The sequence below is a fragment of the Dermacentor andersoni genome, chromosome 2, assembly GCF_023375885.2.
Source record: "Dermacentor andersoni chromosome 2, qqDerAnde1_hic_scaffold, whole genome shotgun sequence".
NCBI classification, from domain to species: Eukaryota; Metazoa; Arthropoda; class Arachnida; order Ixodida; family Ixodidae; genus Dermacentor; species Dermacentor andersoni.
The window spans coordinates 228,967,180-228,982,916 of record NC_092815.1 but is presented as its reverse complement, the minus strand read 5'-3'; the positions used below and the strand labels follow the sequence as shown (position 1 = coordinate 228,982,916).

The 15,737-nt window shown below is 51.4% G+C and overlaps 1 protein-coding gene across 1 annotated transcript in view; it reads left to right on the top strand.

The window, feature by feature from the left end:
- Nucleotides 1–262: 262 nt before the first annotated feature.
- The window catches only part of LOC126539820 (uncharacterized), a 71,210-nt gene continuing 55,735 nt past the window's right edge, over nt 263–15,737 (top strand). The window contains exons 1-2 of the mRNA XM_055075751.2: nt 263–605; nt 12,289–14,926. Of these exons, the coding sequence (XP_054931726.1) occupies nt 505–605; nt 12,289–14,926 (2,739 nt within the window). The 5' untranslated portion in view covers nt 263–504. The remainder of the gene's footprint in view (nt 606–12,288; nt 14,927–15,737) is intronic.

Below are 15,737 nucleotides of genomic sequence, written 5' to 3'. Positions count from 1 at the left end.
AAAAACTCTAATACAATCACGCCCAATAATAAAATAATATGTCCCACGGATACCGACCGTGGGACATTCCATTATTATTATTTTTCTTTAGTTGTTCAGTTTAATATATGATTTATTTATTTAGTTGACGTACCCTCAAAGTCTGTGTTATCAGTTCATTGCCAAATGACTCCTTCCATATGTTAGCCTTTAACCCTTTCGGCATTGGGTTCAATCTATGCAGTGTGGCCAGCGCCCCTCGTGGGTACGAGCCTTGTTCCGAGGCAACAACAAGAGCAACATATTTGCTCTGAACCGGAGCGATGCTCTTAGCGGCGGCCACTGTCAGACACACTGCAGCAGTGGGCAAAGAAGACGACGAAGGGCGCCAGTTGCCTCTTGGCATGCACGCAATGCGGCGCCCGCTGTCACGGGTGCCGGACCCCAGCGACGGGCCATGACGCGCACTGCAGTGTCCTCCGCCCAGCGCTGAGCGGACGCAGCTGACGGGAGCAGGCACCGACGATGGCGTCGCCTCCGCCGGCCGCCGGCACCTCGGCGGCCCCCGATGTGACGCCGCTCACTCGGCGTCCCGTCGTGGCCGAGGAGAGCGGCTACCACTACAGGTCAGCATGAGTTTCCGACCTTCCGTTGATGAGATCAGTCGGCTGTGTTCATAGCCCGACACGTCTAGTAAAACGAAACCACTTGGTGGATGCATCCATCCCCATCTCACTGTTACCGCGAAAAAAACGGGCCCCGGAAGAGAACAAAGACGTGTTTGCTTGATGCGAGTACTTGTGGTCGCCGCCTCTTTGTTTTCATTGTCACGTGTAAGTTTGCGCTCTTCAGTGAGTGGCTTGCCGAGTAAGCTGAGCCCATCCGAGAGACTTTAACAGTGGCGGGCCAACACCAGTGCGTAATGTGTCCTCGCAAGGGCTTTAGGATGGTTTGCAGCGCAAGCCGATCCTGCCCGCTGGCCATCGCTAATAATGTTAGAGTAACGGCTCGCGTGCAGCACGTTGCTCCTTGAGGCCCGAGTTTCACCGAGCGCACGTAGCGGTGGACTATCGCGTAGCTCGCGTGCAGAGAGGGAAACCACGAAGGAAATTCGCACGACTGATTGAAATTATAAAGACCAAAGTGCTTGTCGCCGCGTATACTAAGGTCTCTACGGTTGTGTGGGTTGTGCATTAGGAGTGATTAGTTGACTATGTGTACGCCACAGCTCTTGCACCGTTAGCCATACATCGCCATGTTTAGTACTTCTCTGTATATGTATTATTCTTCACAATGCTTCCTTCACCAGCCTAAAAGCTCTACATTAGTCTATAAGTCACAGGTGCATCACCTTCACTTACCGTGCTACCGTGTGAACTTGTGTAGGCATACAAACCGAACGTCTAAACTATTCAGTTTCAAATACCAAAATTGCAGGCAATTGGCTCAAGTTCAAAACTGAAGCAATAAGTCTCAGTTCAATGAATGTATGTTTGCGTGCCGCCAGGTTCGCGGTATCAAGGCGTGTTTCAGAGCTCTTACATTTATTTCTAGTTTATTTCTGTGTTCATGAAAGTGTCTTTGTTAACTGTACTCCCGCTGGCGAAATAGATGCTCGACAAAATTAGCCCGAAAGTGCACCGTAGTCTCAGTCAAGTTAATGATGATAATGAATAGTTGGGTCTGCCAAAATACAAGCGCATCACATGTAAACATCAACGGGTTGCAGGATATGGCTGCTTGACGGTGGCCAAACGCGCCGGCAACATTTTACATTGCAAAAGAAATTAGAATGCTCCTGCCTATATACTAAGTAATCAGTGCAAGCTAATTTAATAAGCATCTAACGCACATACCTACAAACATACGAAGTTACTACGAAATTATTTCAGCAGATATGGCCACATCCACCATGGTCGCCGCGGGTATGTTCCAGGCGATGAAAGCGACGCTGAGGTAGCGCGCGAGTAGAAAAACAGTGACGACAACGACGTCGCGTTGACTGCGCTGATAAAGTGCTTTTACACGTCCTCGACACCGGCTTTCCCGCCTCCTTCTAGACTTTGACACTGGTGGAGGTGCTGGTTAGGATTGCCTCACGATCGGCACGCCTTCGCGGAGCCATACATCGAACACGGAATCACCTGCGTTCGTCGAAGCTCCTGTTCACCGGTACAGTAGCCGCCTGCTAGGCCTGACACCCGAGTTCAACCCTTTTCAGGACCCTGCAGGAACGCGTCTACCTACTTCAGCCATGGCTACTGCGACTCCATCGCAAGTGACCTCACAGAATCCTAAGATCTCAGAAAATTTCCATGGTGACGCTTTTGAAGATGCCCAAGATTGGCTAGAGCAATTTGAGCGTGTCGCCAGTTATAATGACTGGGGCTCCCAGAAAAAGCTGGCTAAGGTCTAATTTGCGCTTCAAGACAGTGCGCGGACGTGGTTTGTGAACCGGGAGGGAAGTTTGACCACATGGGATGCCTTCCGCACCCAGCTGCTTGACACATTCACTAGTAGCGACAGAAGAGACAACGCACAGCGCCTGCTCGAATCCCGTATTCAAAAACCAAATGAGAGCGTTGCCATGTTTGCAGAAGATAGGACCCGCCTTTTCCGCAGCGCAGACCCTGAGATGGCCGAAGAAAAGAATTTACGTTATCTCTTGCGCGGAGTCAAGGAGGAACTGTTTGCCGGACTCGTGAGGAACCCACCTACGACAGAGGCCGAATTCACCAAGGAGGCTACCGCTATAGAACGGGCACTACAGCAACGCGGTACCGCCAATATGATTGCAAGAACTCACCGGTGAATGCTTCAATTCTATCTGAGAGCTGCGGCACGTCTCTGCGTGAAGTCATCCGAGAGATTGTGCGAGAGGAGATCCGGCAGCTCGGGATTTCTCCTATGGCACCAACAGTGGCTTCTGTCGCTGATATCGTTCGGGAGGAAGTTCGACAGGCCTTTTTGTCGCCCGACCGGCAGACGGTGCCGCGACGATTAACCTACGGGGAAACTGTCTGTCGTCCACCTCCCGCCACTTCGATGCTGCTGACACCGTCAAGCACTACGACGCAGCCATCACCACCACCCCCGACGCCCTATTTTCGACAGTCACAGCCGCCGCCAACTATGCCGAATCGCCGCCAGCCGATCGCTGCGCCTCGTTTCTACGGTGAATCCCCTGCCGGCTACCCGCTTCGAAAGACCGATTTGTGGCGCACCGCTGACCGCCGGCCGCTATGCTTTCATTGCGGCGAAGCAGGACATGTTTACCGCGCGTGCCACTACCGCGCAGCTGGGTATCCAAGGTGTCCCAACTGCAATTACCCTCTGTTTGATGCTGCACGTACCTGCGACGAAAATACTACAAACTTTCGGCAGGAAGGTTCAGCGACGCCTCGATCGCGTTCCCCTTCTCCGGCTCGTTACACCGCACCGACCCGTCGCGATCTTCCTGACGCCGCTATGGGCAGGTCCCCTAGCCCGCGCCGGGGAAACTAGAGGCAGCGACCTCCGGGGGTGAGGTTGCAAACCGTCTAACTTTGCAAGAGCCCCCATCAGCGACGACCGACGACTCCAACCGCACCCCCTTTAACCGACGCCGTCAGCGCCGATCTTGTCGTTTGCATTGATGGCCACCAAGTGGCCGCCCTCGTCGATACTGGCTCCCATTTTTCGATAATAAGTTAAAAGCTGGCCGGCAGGCTGAGAAAAGTGAAGACGCCGTCGACTGGGCCCAACATCAGAACTGCCGGCGGCCAGTTGATGACGCCTATTGGAAAATGCACAGCCAGAATAGTAGTCGCCGGTGCGACCTTCGTCGCCACCCTCGTCATTCTCTTTGAGTGCTGCAAGGAACTTATATTGGGGATGGATTTCTTGAGAGAGTAGAGTGCAGTGATTAATGTTCGTGACCTCGTCGTCACATTTTCTACGAGCTCAGATGACGTCGACCCCGCGGAACACCAGCGACCCCGCTTACGTATCGCCGAAGGCGACGTCACGCTTCCGCCGCAAAGCTGTTCGCTCGTACCTGTTTATCTGCGACAACTTGAACACCGGGACTGGCGTCGCTGAACACATTGACGCACTGGTACTGAGTGTAGGCGTTTCCATCGCCAGGGCCTTAATTAATGTACACGACGGACGTGCTGAACTCCTACTGACGAATTTTACCAGGGAACGTCGACACATTGTGAAGGGCATGGCTGTTGCTTACTTCGACGAATTTACCTCAGTACAAGACTGCCTCTCAGTGGAGCACGCGACGTCCACCGTGGCTATGCCTGCCCCTGTGGCTGACATCAGTCCCACCTTATCGCCTGTCGAACGCAGCAGCCTTCCTGAGCTCATCGATGAGTTCAAGAGCTGCTTCTCATCAACGTCACGAGTCAGCCAGACGCCGCTCACTAAGCACCGTATTGTCACCGAAGCCGACGCCCGACAGACTTTATGAATTTCAGGTGCTCCTCTTCGGTTTGTGTTCTGCGCCAGCAACGTATCAACGACTAAGGGACACCGTACTCTCAGGCCTCAAATGGCAAACCTGTCTGGTGTTCCTCAACGACGTGATTGTTTTCTCCGTCAAATTCGAGGAACACTTACGGAGACTAAAGACGGTCTTTGAACCAATACGCCCAGCTGGTCTACCTTTAAAGCCTGAAAAGTGCCATTTTGGCTTGGAAGAACTTCAATTTCTCGGTCACGTTGTTAGTCGTGAAGGTGTCCGACCTGACCCTGATAAAATCTCTGCCATTGCTAATTTCCCAACGCCATCAGATAAAAAGGCCGTGCGACGTTTTCTGGGCCTTCGCGCCTACTACCGACGCTTTATTGCGGAATTTTCGCGCATCGCATGACCATTAACACATCTCACCAGAGAAGATGTCCCCTTCGTGTGGGGCGAAGACCAGCAACGGGCATTTCACGACCTACGGCAACGGCTGTAGACGCTTCCCGTGCCCGCAAACTTTGACGACGACGCTCCTACGATTCTTCATACCGACGCTAGTAATGTCGGCCTTGGCGCACTGCTTGTACAGCGGCAGCACGGCACCGAAGGAGTGATTGCTTACGCCAGCAGGACGCTGTCAAGGACGGAGGCAAACTACTCCACGACAGAAAAAGAATGTCTCGCACTGGTGTGAGCCGTCCTGAAATTTCGGCCATATTTGAATGGTCGGTGTTTCACCGTTGTCAGTGATCATCATGTACTTTGCTGGCTGACTAATTTAAAAGATCCAGCTGGTCGGCTTGCGCGCTAGAATCTTCGGCTCCAAGAGTTCGACTTCACGGTTGTCTACAAATCAGGGAAACGACACACCAACGCCGACTGCCTTTCTCGGTCTCCTGTATAGACTGCAGTGCACGACGATGATGACGCGGCTTTTCTAGGCGTGGTAGATACTGTCGCCGTTTCACGCCACCAACGCCAGGACACAGAACTGGTTCCTCTTTTCGATTACTTGGAGGGAAAAACAAGCAGCGTGCCGAGGTTATTCGTGAGAGGGCTGCCTTCGTTTTGCTTGCGCCACGACGTTCTCTGTAAAAGAACTTTTCACCTAGTGGCAGCAGCTACTTACTCGCCATTCCCGCATCTCTTCGCGACCAAGTCCTACATGCCTGTCACAACGAGCCGACCGCTGGTCACTTGGACTACACTCGGACATTGGCAAGAATTAGGCTAAAGTACTATTGGCCGGGACTTGCGTCGATCGTGAAACGTTACATACAGACATGCCTGGATTGCCAGCGCCGCAAAGCCCTACCCGACAAGCCGGCTGGACTGCTGCATCCTGTCCAGATACCGCAAGCGCCGTTCGAACAAATTGGCATGGACCTTTTAGGTCCGTTTCCACTGTCTACTGCGGGAAATAGATGGATAATCGTCGTCACAGATTACCTTACTCGGTACGCCGAAACAGGTGCTATCCAACGTGGAACAGCAGCCGAAGCAGCGCGATTTTTCATCGAAGTCGTCGTTCTAAAGCATGGCGCTCCCGCAGTGGTGATAACAGACAGAGGATCTGCGTTCACGGCTGCGCTTCTGGACACCGTTTTGCGACCGAAAGGCCACGGCTTATTATCCCCAAACCAATGGTCTAACAGAACGTTTGAATAAGACTCTGGCAGGCATGATGAGTATGTACATCCAAGTCGACCACAAGAACTGGGACGAGATTTTACCATACGTTACAATTGCATCTAATACGGCGCGCCAAGAGACAACAGGCGTGACGCCTTTCAACCTCGTTTACGGCCGGGAAGTGACAACAATGTTGGACGCAATGCTGCCACACGAGAGCGGTGACGACGAGACTGGGGCCGAGGAGTTTACGCAACGCGCAGAGGAAGCCAGGCAGCTTGCGCGTTTCCGAATTCAAGAACAACAGGAATACGGCGCCCGACGCTACAACAATCGGCACAGACCCGTCACATACAACGTCTGTGAAAAGGTGTGGGTCTGGACTCCGATTCGTCGTCGGGGGCTGTCTGAGAAGCTCCTGCGAAGATACTTCGGCCCGTATACAGTTCTGAGCCGCATCAGCGATGTGAATTATGAAGTTGTCCCCCACAGCCATAACTGCTCCAAACGCCGGCGGCATCTGCCCGAGGTTGTGCACGTGCTTCGTATGAAGCCATACTTTTCCTCATGACCTCAACTTTGCACCATCTGTGCACAGCCTTCGGACGTTGGTGCATCGGGACGATGCCACCTTTTCAGAGGAGGGGCAAATGCCACATCCGCCATGGTCGCCGCGGGTATGTACCAGGCGATGAAAACCACGCTGAGGTAGCGCGCGAGTAGAAAAACAGAGACGACAACGACGTCGCGTTGACTGCGCTGATAAAGTGCTTTTACACGTCCTCGACACCAGCTTTCCCGTCTCCTACTAGGCTTTGACAATATCGCAATCGATGTAGGCGGGAACATGGGAGCGTGTGCTTCACGTACCGTAAGCGGATTTTAAGAACCAACTGCCGAAAGTTCCTCGCAAGCGCACTGTTCTAGAAGCGGCAAACAAATCGCTGCACAAAAAGCGTCGTCTGGCGTCGTGTGGTCTCCGTGTCGTCTGCTATGACAACGAGCCGTAAAAAGAATACCAATCAGTAATACTTACACTTTTAGATGATATTTATTATGCGCGCTTTAGGGACGCACCGAACGCCGCAAATCAATCAAACTTCTGCAATTACCAAGCTATATAAAAGCAAAAAAAAAATATTAAAAAAATTGCGAAGTTTTCACTAGTGGTGCAAGGCTGAGTAGCAGCGGAGCTAGTACCGACTTTCGCTACGTGTTGCTAGGTTTTGCTAAGTTTTGCAATGTTATGCATGACTTGGCTACTCGGGATCCTGGGCGACGGTGTTTGTCGGCGGCGGCTTCAGCGCGATTGGCAGGATCGGCTCTCCTTCGTCGATCGTAGTCCCGCCGAGTCGCGCGCCGAGCTTCCTTGTAGGCGGCTTCTTCCTCGGGAGTCTCGCCTTTTTCCGGTCGCTCCGTGGTAGCTGTGCAAGCGCGTTCACTAGATTCGCTGAGAGAGGAGTCTGTCGGCGCGCCGGCTGCCCAGAACTTTCCAGCACATCAGTGGCGTCGTGGCTCAGCGAGCACTCGCCCCTCCTCGGCCGGGGAGCGGAAAGCGCACGCATGGCGTGGCGAGACTGCACCGCACACGTGTGTGATGCGAGGTGGTTGCTTATGCATCGACACGTTTACAGAGATCGATGACATCTTCGATGTAGCTGGTAAAGGTCTCACCAGGCTGCTGAGAGCGCGACTGCAGGCGCTGTTCGGCACGAAGCTTTTGAACAGTTGGCCGGCCGAAGACCTGGCTGAACTTTGTTTTGAACACCGTCCAGCTTGGGACTTCGTTTTCGTGGTTTCGAAACCACAAGTGGGCAATTCCGGTGAGGTAAAAAGGGACGGTGGTCAGTTTCGTGATGTCATCCCACTTGTTGTTCAGACTGACGCGTTCGTATGATGAGAGCCAGTCATCAACGTCGTGGTCGTCAGTGCCGCTGAAGATGGGAGGGTCCCGCTGACGGATTGTGCCGGGGCATACGGAGGACTGGGGAGCAGGTGGTGGTAAGCTCGTGGCGCTTGCGGTGGTCATGATGGCAGGGAGAGTCTGGCTGCGCACTGTAGGTGGAAAAAGCACGAGATGTCGCTACCAGCTTTGCCTCTAGTGTTGATGTAAACAAAACTGCTAGAATGACAAGCACGCACATCGCACCTCATTAACTCGAGCAGGCTAGGTGACGCCACCATCCCGTCTCAGAGGGGATGGCGATAGATGCCGTTCACGGATCCGGTGACGCGGCCATGCTTATGCGGCAGAAGGTGGTAGCCCTTCGCGCTGCCTTGTTTTCCTAGCGGACCTGTCTGGCCGGTGCACGGCGCTCACACTGGCGTCTGCACTGCGCCGCTTAGGATGCGCGATCGCACGCCAAGGCACGCGCTCCCGTCCTTACGCTAATCAATGTACACAGTGCAGTACAGTGAGTATAATATTTAGGCTATACACAAATCCAAAACATTCATGCTACGTGTGGAATATAAAAATATGAGATACGGGTACCATATCTTGGTGAAATCTTCTCATTAAAACCTCAGTTAAATGACGTTGATGGCGTCAACTGCTATACTCAGTTCCTGCCTGTAAGCGTGTTTAGTAACACTATGTCTTGTACCAACTAGCCCTTTAGAAGTATTTTCTTGCTTCAACGATATAGGAAACAGCCGGTCCCTGGACGCCGATTGTATCCAGATGCGCCCCATAAAGTATGTGCTTGATATTATATGCCCTGTTCTTACCCGTATTTATAACTTAATATTATCTACAGGCATATTTCCTAAACAAATGCAGACTTCACGCGTTGTTCCAGTCTTCATGCACGGTGATAAGGGGGCACTAAACAACTATCGACCTATTTTCATAATTCCAGTGTTATCGAAAGGTACTGAGAAATTAATGCATATCAGATTGCTATCATTTTTTAATCACCACAATTTGTTTCAAGATTTTCAACATGGGTTTAGGAAGCATCGCTCTACCGAAACCTCCCTCTTAACTCAAAAAGAAATAACGATAGGTCCATTCAGTCGTAATCAAATGCTTTAGGCATATACGTCGATTTTTCTGAGGCATTTGACTTATTTGATCATACCATCCATCTTCGCAAATTAGAAAACTATGGTGTGCGTGGAACAGCGCATGCGCTTTTAGAATCCTATCTTTCAAACGGGACACAATTCGTAGATTCAAAGAATGAAACATCTGCAAGGAAGCCGGTCGTTGTTTATGTGCCACAGGGGAGCATTCTAGGACCACTCCTATTTTGGATTTACATAAATGACACTGTACACTGCACAGACAACGCAACATTCGTTTTGTATGCTGAAGGCACGACAGTTTTTTTTACAGGGAATTGGGAAACAGAGATAGAAGCGATGGCTAACAAAACGCTTTCTGACCTAGATGTCTGGGCCTCGGTGAATCCATTAAAAATAAGCGCTTCAAAAACACAAGTTCTTTTGTACATGCCTAAAGGAAAAACGCTGACAAAGAAGTTGAATTTACGTCTGGGCTCTGAGCAGTTAGAGTTGGTGAAATCTGTTAAAGGCCTTGGAGTACATTTTTGAAAGCACGTTGCATGGAATGTATATGTTGAAAACCTACATGGCCATTGGTGTCCTTACACGTACACGATGTATTCTTCCTACAATGGTGAAGATTATGATCTACAATGCATTAGTGTCCTCTCTGTAGCAGTACTGCAGCATAGCGTGGTGTACTACTGGTGTAACAAATTTGCGCAAGCTGTATTTGTTGCTGAAAAGAGCCATACGACATATTGCTGCTGTACGTTATGCTTCTTCTGCAAAACTTCTTTTTACAAAGTACGAAATTCTTCCAGTGTTCTGGACTGATAGACTGATTATAGAATTATATACTGATGTTGTGTTATAAAGCTTTTGTAAAGTATGGTACCGATATCATAATTAATCTTGCTAAGTTAAAAGCAAACACAAGTGTTCGTCCAACCAGGCACAAAGAAATGTGGACTGTACCCACCCATAGAACTACTTATGATGAACAATCTTTGTCGTACAAGCTACCTTCCCTTCTAAACTTATTAAACCATGAATATTTCTATCCTTCGCCTAATCAAAATTCTCTGATTAAGCACTTCGCCCAGTCCATTTATATTCAGGAATAGTACATGCTTTCGAATACTTTTGTCCCTCTTCTTGTCGATCGCTGCTTCTCATGTTCATGCTCTTTCAAGCCTATGCAAACGGGTTGTATTGTTTCGCGCTTTGTTGCAAAATTTTGTGTTACTCGATGTTGTGTAATATTCGTCGATTTATTTGAACTCATTGTGCATGACTGACCGTCATCCTGCTGTTTTGCCAACTGTAACGGGTTCGGAACTTTGTCACGATGCTCAAGCTTTTAGTCCCGTATTCCTCCTATCGAAAGTAAATAAAGTTGATTGATGGATTGATTGATTGATTGATTGATTGATTGATTGATTGATATCTAGAACTTACTCGCAACGCATGGGTCGCGAATAGGAAAGCACATACAGTGTAAATACTCTGTTTATATTTCCTTCAAACAGTAGATCTCCAAATAACTTTGCTTCAGGGATCTCTGTTTTCAAAGCGAAAGTCAATAAAATAACGGAGGTGTATAAAATATTCCAGTTCACCGCAAACTGCTCGGTGACCGGGTGGTATATTCCTCACAGGTGCAGTCTTGCGAAAGTACGGCCAATTGGTGCAGCGGCTCGCAGCTGTCGCGCAATGGGAACTTCGTCGATTTCCGCGCTATCGTGGAAATTGTGAATTTCCCTATCTAGTAGGTGATCGAGTCCATTCACCATGTAATGGCGTAGCGCGTAAGCTGAACACAACTATACAAGGGCAACACATTTAAAGAGAACAAAGAAAGGTGCGCCTGTCTGCTTCCAATCGATACTTGCAAGTGGCGTGTGAAGTTTTGACGACACACTGCAAAGGAGCGTAGAAAGGTGCGAGCGATAGGAAAAAATAACATGCGCCCAGAATTCGTGCATTCTTTTTAACGGTGGACTACCCTGTGCACATCTGCGAAATGATTCGCCGGCCGCTGCTTTGCTACTGTGATGACTATTTCTGCTCAGCCTTTTCTCCTGCGAAAATATGTTCTTACACTCTAAGAACAGTTTACACCCTTTGGCTTGCCCCTTCTGCCACACAAAAATAATCGTCATCTGCCTTGATGCGTTTCCTTTCTTTATCGCTGCGAGCCCGGAACTTTCCAGTAACGAACGGCACGCGCGTTATCAGCATAGAACAGTTTACACCCTTTGGAGTGCCCCTTCTGATAACGCGCGTGCCGTTCGTCACTGGAAAGTTCCGGGCTTGCAGCGATAAAGAAAGGAAACGCATCAAGGCAGATGACGATTATTTTTGTGTGGCAGAAGGGGCAAGCCAAAGGGTGTAAACTGTTCTTAGAGTGTAGGTGACGTGCTTAGTTGTTGCCTATGAACACTGGGCAAATAAAATATTTATATGTGCTGAATGTTACAACTTCTCTGTTGTCTTTTCTTGTTTAACTTTCTATAATCCTCAGGAAACGCACTAAGAAACCCGTTGCCTTCATAGAGCGGTCGACATACGAAGAAGCGAACAACAGCAAATATATGAGCTCAAGTATATTCCCTATATTGCGAGTACGTCTATTCAATAACACTAGTATTCACTCGTGTTCTTGTTTTCGCTTTCGGAGATGTCCTTCCACGCCTCAATGAGATGAGGCATATATACGTCATGCCATATCCGTATGACAGCCTCTCCTTATCGGGGACATGCATTTGACGGCTTGTATTTACGACTAAACTGAGCTCAGAACATTCGTTAGTGTTTGTCTGGCTTGCGCCGATGTTTCTATTTGCACGTTGAGATAATCTTAAATTTATCTTGGCAACCTAACGCGGCCGATTTAGTCGCGGTGACATAGGCTTTTCAGCACGCACGCACGCACGCACGCACGCACGCACGCACACACACACACACACACACACACGCACACACACACACACACGCACACACACACGCGCGCGCGCGCGCACGCACGCACAGCTCAGCTCAGATCAGCTCAGCTCAGCTCAGCGCAGCTCAGCACAGCAAAGCACAGCACATATTCACGCACGTGCGTGCATACCTGCTATGTCGCTGTATCGCTTAGCCATTGCCGCCTTTCTATTGAAATACACGGTGGTAGCTCTGAAATGCACAAATGGCTACGATTCGTGCAGATGGGACATCGCCATGGGCGACACTCCATCTGACCTCGACTGGGGCGAAGAGATCGTCAAGGAGAACAAGAAGCTGTCCTTCGAGAAAGACGTGCGAGTCCAGGAGTTCGACAAGCGCCAGGCCTCGGACGTGGTGGTGCACATGGCACGGCGCGCCGACACCAAGGAGCAGGCCGTGCTGCCGGAGCGACCGCACGAGGAGACGCTCAAGAGGAAAAAGCGCAAGAAGAAAAAGAAGAAGAAGCGTCGCCGACGGCGGGCGAAATACCGCTTCGAGCTCGGCAAGCCGATCAAGCGCGACGATGACGATGACGATGACGCGGGAGAGAGCAGCAGCAAGAAAAAGAAGAAGAAGAAGAAAAAGAAAAAGAAGAAGAAAAGGAAGAAGAGCAAGAAGAGCAAGAGCAAGAAAGGCAAGAAGAAAAAGAAAAAGAAGAGTAAGAAAAAGAAGAAAAAGAAGGGAAGTAAGGGCAAGAAGAAGAAGAGCAAGGGAAAGAAGAAAAGCAAGGAAGCTACGCCTCCGGCAAGCCCTCCTCCACCGGCACCACCACCGCCGCCAGCGCCCTCTTCGCCACCTGCAGCGCCACCACCGCCACCGGCAGAGAGCATACCACCACTGCCGCCGATGGGATACCCTGACGGCATGATCGTGGTCACGCACGAGCGCTCCTCCTCGTCATCCCTCGACGGACCCATCACGGAGCGGATCCGCATGGTCGGCTCTCCGGAGACGTTCAACAGGTTGTCTTCGCTGGAGCCGCCGAACTTGCAACAGGTCATGACTGTCGGAGAAGGAGCGCAGCCACCGGGACCTTTCGGCCCAGGTTCCTCAGGGGGCACGCCGACGGAGCAGTTCAACGTGCAGGCTATTCCGTCAGCGACGGGCGTTGTCGAGACGATGGAGCCAGGGATGACCGAACAAGTAATCCAGGCTCCTGGTGGACCACAAATCAAAATACGCACGAAAACCGAGATAGAGATGATCCAACCCGAAGAAGAACCACCGCCCCCACCTCGTCATGGCATCGAGGCCATCACGAGACAGCAAATCGAGGAGATCCCATCGCCAGACGGTGGAGAACCGCGTTACTCGACCTCGCAAGAAAATATCATCCGTCGCATTGAGCTTCCAGGTGTCCGCCCAGGCCGGCGCCGCTCCCGCCGGTTCTACGGTGCAAACACGCGCGGCATTGACATCAGCCCCGAAGCACGCGTAATACGCACCACGTCCCGCAAGGTGACCGGTGCGGATGGTACGCCACGTATCGACACAAAAGTGGCGATCAGTCCACCGCGGGATGGTTACGGGGCAGTTGCCATGCAAAGGGCGCCCGAGCTGGAAGCTGCGGGAAGCAGCTCTGGCTCGGACGTGCAGAGAGAGGCTGAAATTCTGAACCAGCTCAGCATGATGGTGAATAGTCGGACGGACCGTGAGCTGAAGCGGCTCAAGCGTCGACGGCGCCACCGGGCTCGCCGCGGAAGGCGGCGCCGCCGGCGGGCCGCCAGGCAGAGCCGGCGTGCCCTCAAGGACTGGGAGAGCACCGGGGACATACCGTTCGAGCGTCTGCAGGAGCAGGTGTCGCCGGCCGCGCTCACCATGGTGCACAGCCAGCTATTCAATCCTGCCATGCAGCCCCGCAATGCGGGTCCGGCTGCGAGCGTAGCGAACGCGCTGGAGCAGTGCTGCAAAATGCTCGAGAACGTGGCGGACGAGTTCCGAATGATGCCACAGCCGGCGCTGGCAACCTCGCGCAGCGCCTCGCCTCGAGCTTCGAGGAGACGGTCCCGTCGGAAGGGGCACGGACAACGGCAGGGTTCGTGCGTCAGCACTATATGCTCGTGGCTCGGCTTGAACGAGGGTGACGCTGAGCCGAAGAAGAAGCGCAGCGGGCGACGCAAGCGGCGGCGGCGGCGGCGAGCGAGTTCCTCGACGACCGGACGGCGTAGTTCCTCGACTCGGGGACGATCGTCCACGACGCGACGCTCCTCATCGGGCTCCACATCCGGCAGCTCTTCCTGGACCTCGGGGTCGTGGGGAAGCACGACGCGTGGCAGCGCATCGACGAGGAGACGAAGGAGCCGCTCGTCCGGCACGAGTCGGGGCTCGAAGGAGTTCGAGTTCATCACGCACATCACGACGGTGGACCCGAGGAAGCTGCGCGCAGGCAAAGTGTACAGGATGAAAGGCGCCGACGACGGATCGTCCAGCGACACGGTTACTGCGAGGAATTCGGTATCTTGCTACCAGGTCACAGCTCAACAGCACCGTGTGGGCGACTGGGATGATGCGGATAGTCGCGAGGCTGCCCAGCGGCTTCGTGAAATGCTTGTCGAAAGAGGTGACGAAGGAGACTACGACGACGGCTTCAAGAGGCGGCACCGCCGGCGGAAGCACGGCCGACATAAGCGTCGCCACCGCAGGGACCGCAGCTGGCACTCGGACGGCACGTACCGCTGCTACTACCCCACCCACTACGTGCGATCGAGCCAGTCGTATGATCGAGTGCCGTACCGATTCTCGCGGTACACGGCCGGTTACGACGATTACTCGCAGCACCCGCTCTCGGAGAGGGTGCCTTCACAAGCCCGCCTTGCTTTTGGGGACGCAGGACTGTACCAACAGGCGGCCGCTCCTGTGGTGAGTACTCGAGTGATGCTGCAAGATCCTCCTAGAATGCTTTTCACCGGCAATTTGAGCGCATGTAATTTCAGCGGTGTTTCGCTCAATATAGCAGCTAGGAGCCGTCTTTAGAGACAATTGCTTTTTGAGGTATAAACATTTTCAATCAATTGCGAATTTTGCTTAGCGGATGATTTCGCAACGAGTTTCTTTTAGGCACAGGCCACAACCCTTTATCAAAGCTGTCATGTGCTTACAACTATTCCTGTTTTAATGAAACTCTGGAGCTCGGTAAGGTGTTTAAAATCGCGTTAATCTGGGACGCCACGAAATATGAAACTTCATAGACACTAGCAGTTGTATCAGTTGAGGCGCTGTTTGAGGTGAGCAGGAAAAACTGTGACGAGTTGAGGCGCTTATGAGAGTAACCATGGAAAATTCCGCATCTTTTAGCAACGCATTTTTCAAACTCTACATAACCTAAGGTGTTATTTTTTCTTGAGTTTCCTGTTATTATTGTGCTACTACCACCTAAATACTTTTTATTATAGCCAAATATTGTCCGCTCACTCTGTAATTCTATTGGTTACATTTTACTTTGTGAAAATTTCTTGTTCACTGACCTCTCGCGTTCTGAAGCATTCGGTTTGTCTTTTGCCCAATTTTTAACACTGCATTACTGTATGTTAGTGCATTTCTTGCATTATATTTTTTTGTATATATATTCACATATGTATTCGAATTATTGTATAACCTTTGAGTGTATACTCTTCCCCCCACCGGCCTGGCGCTCTTTGGCCACATTTGGTCCTTGCGCCACAAAACGCCA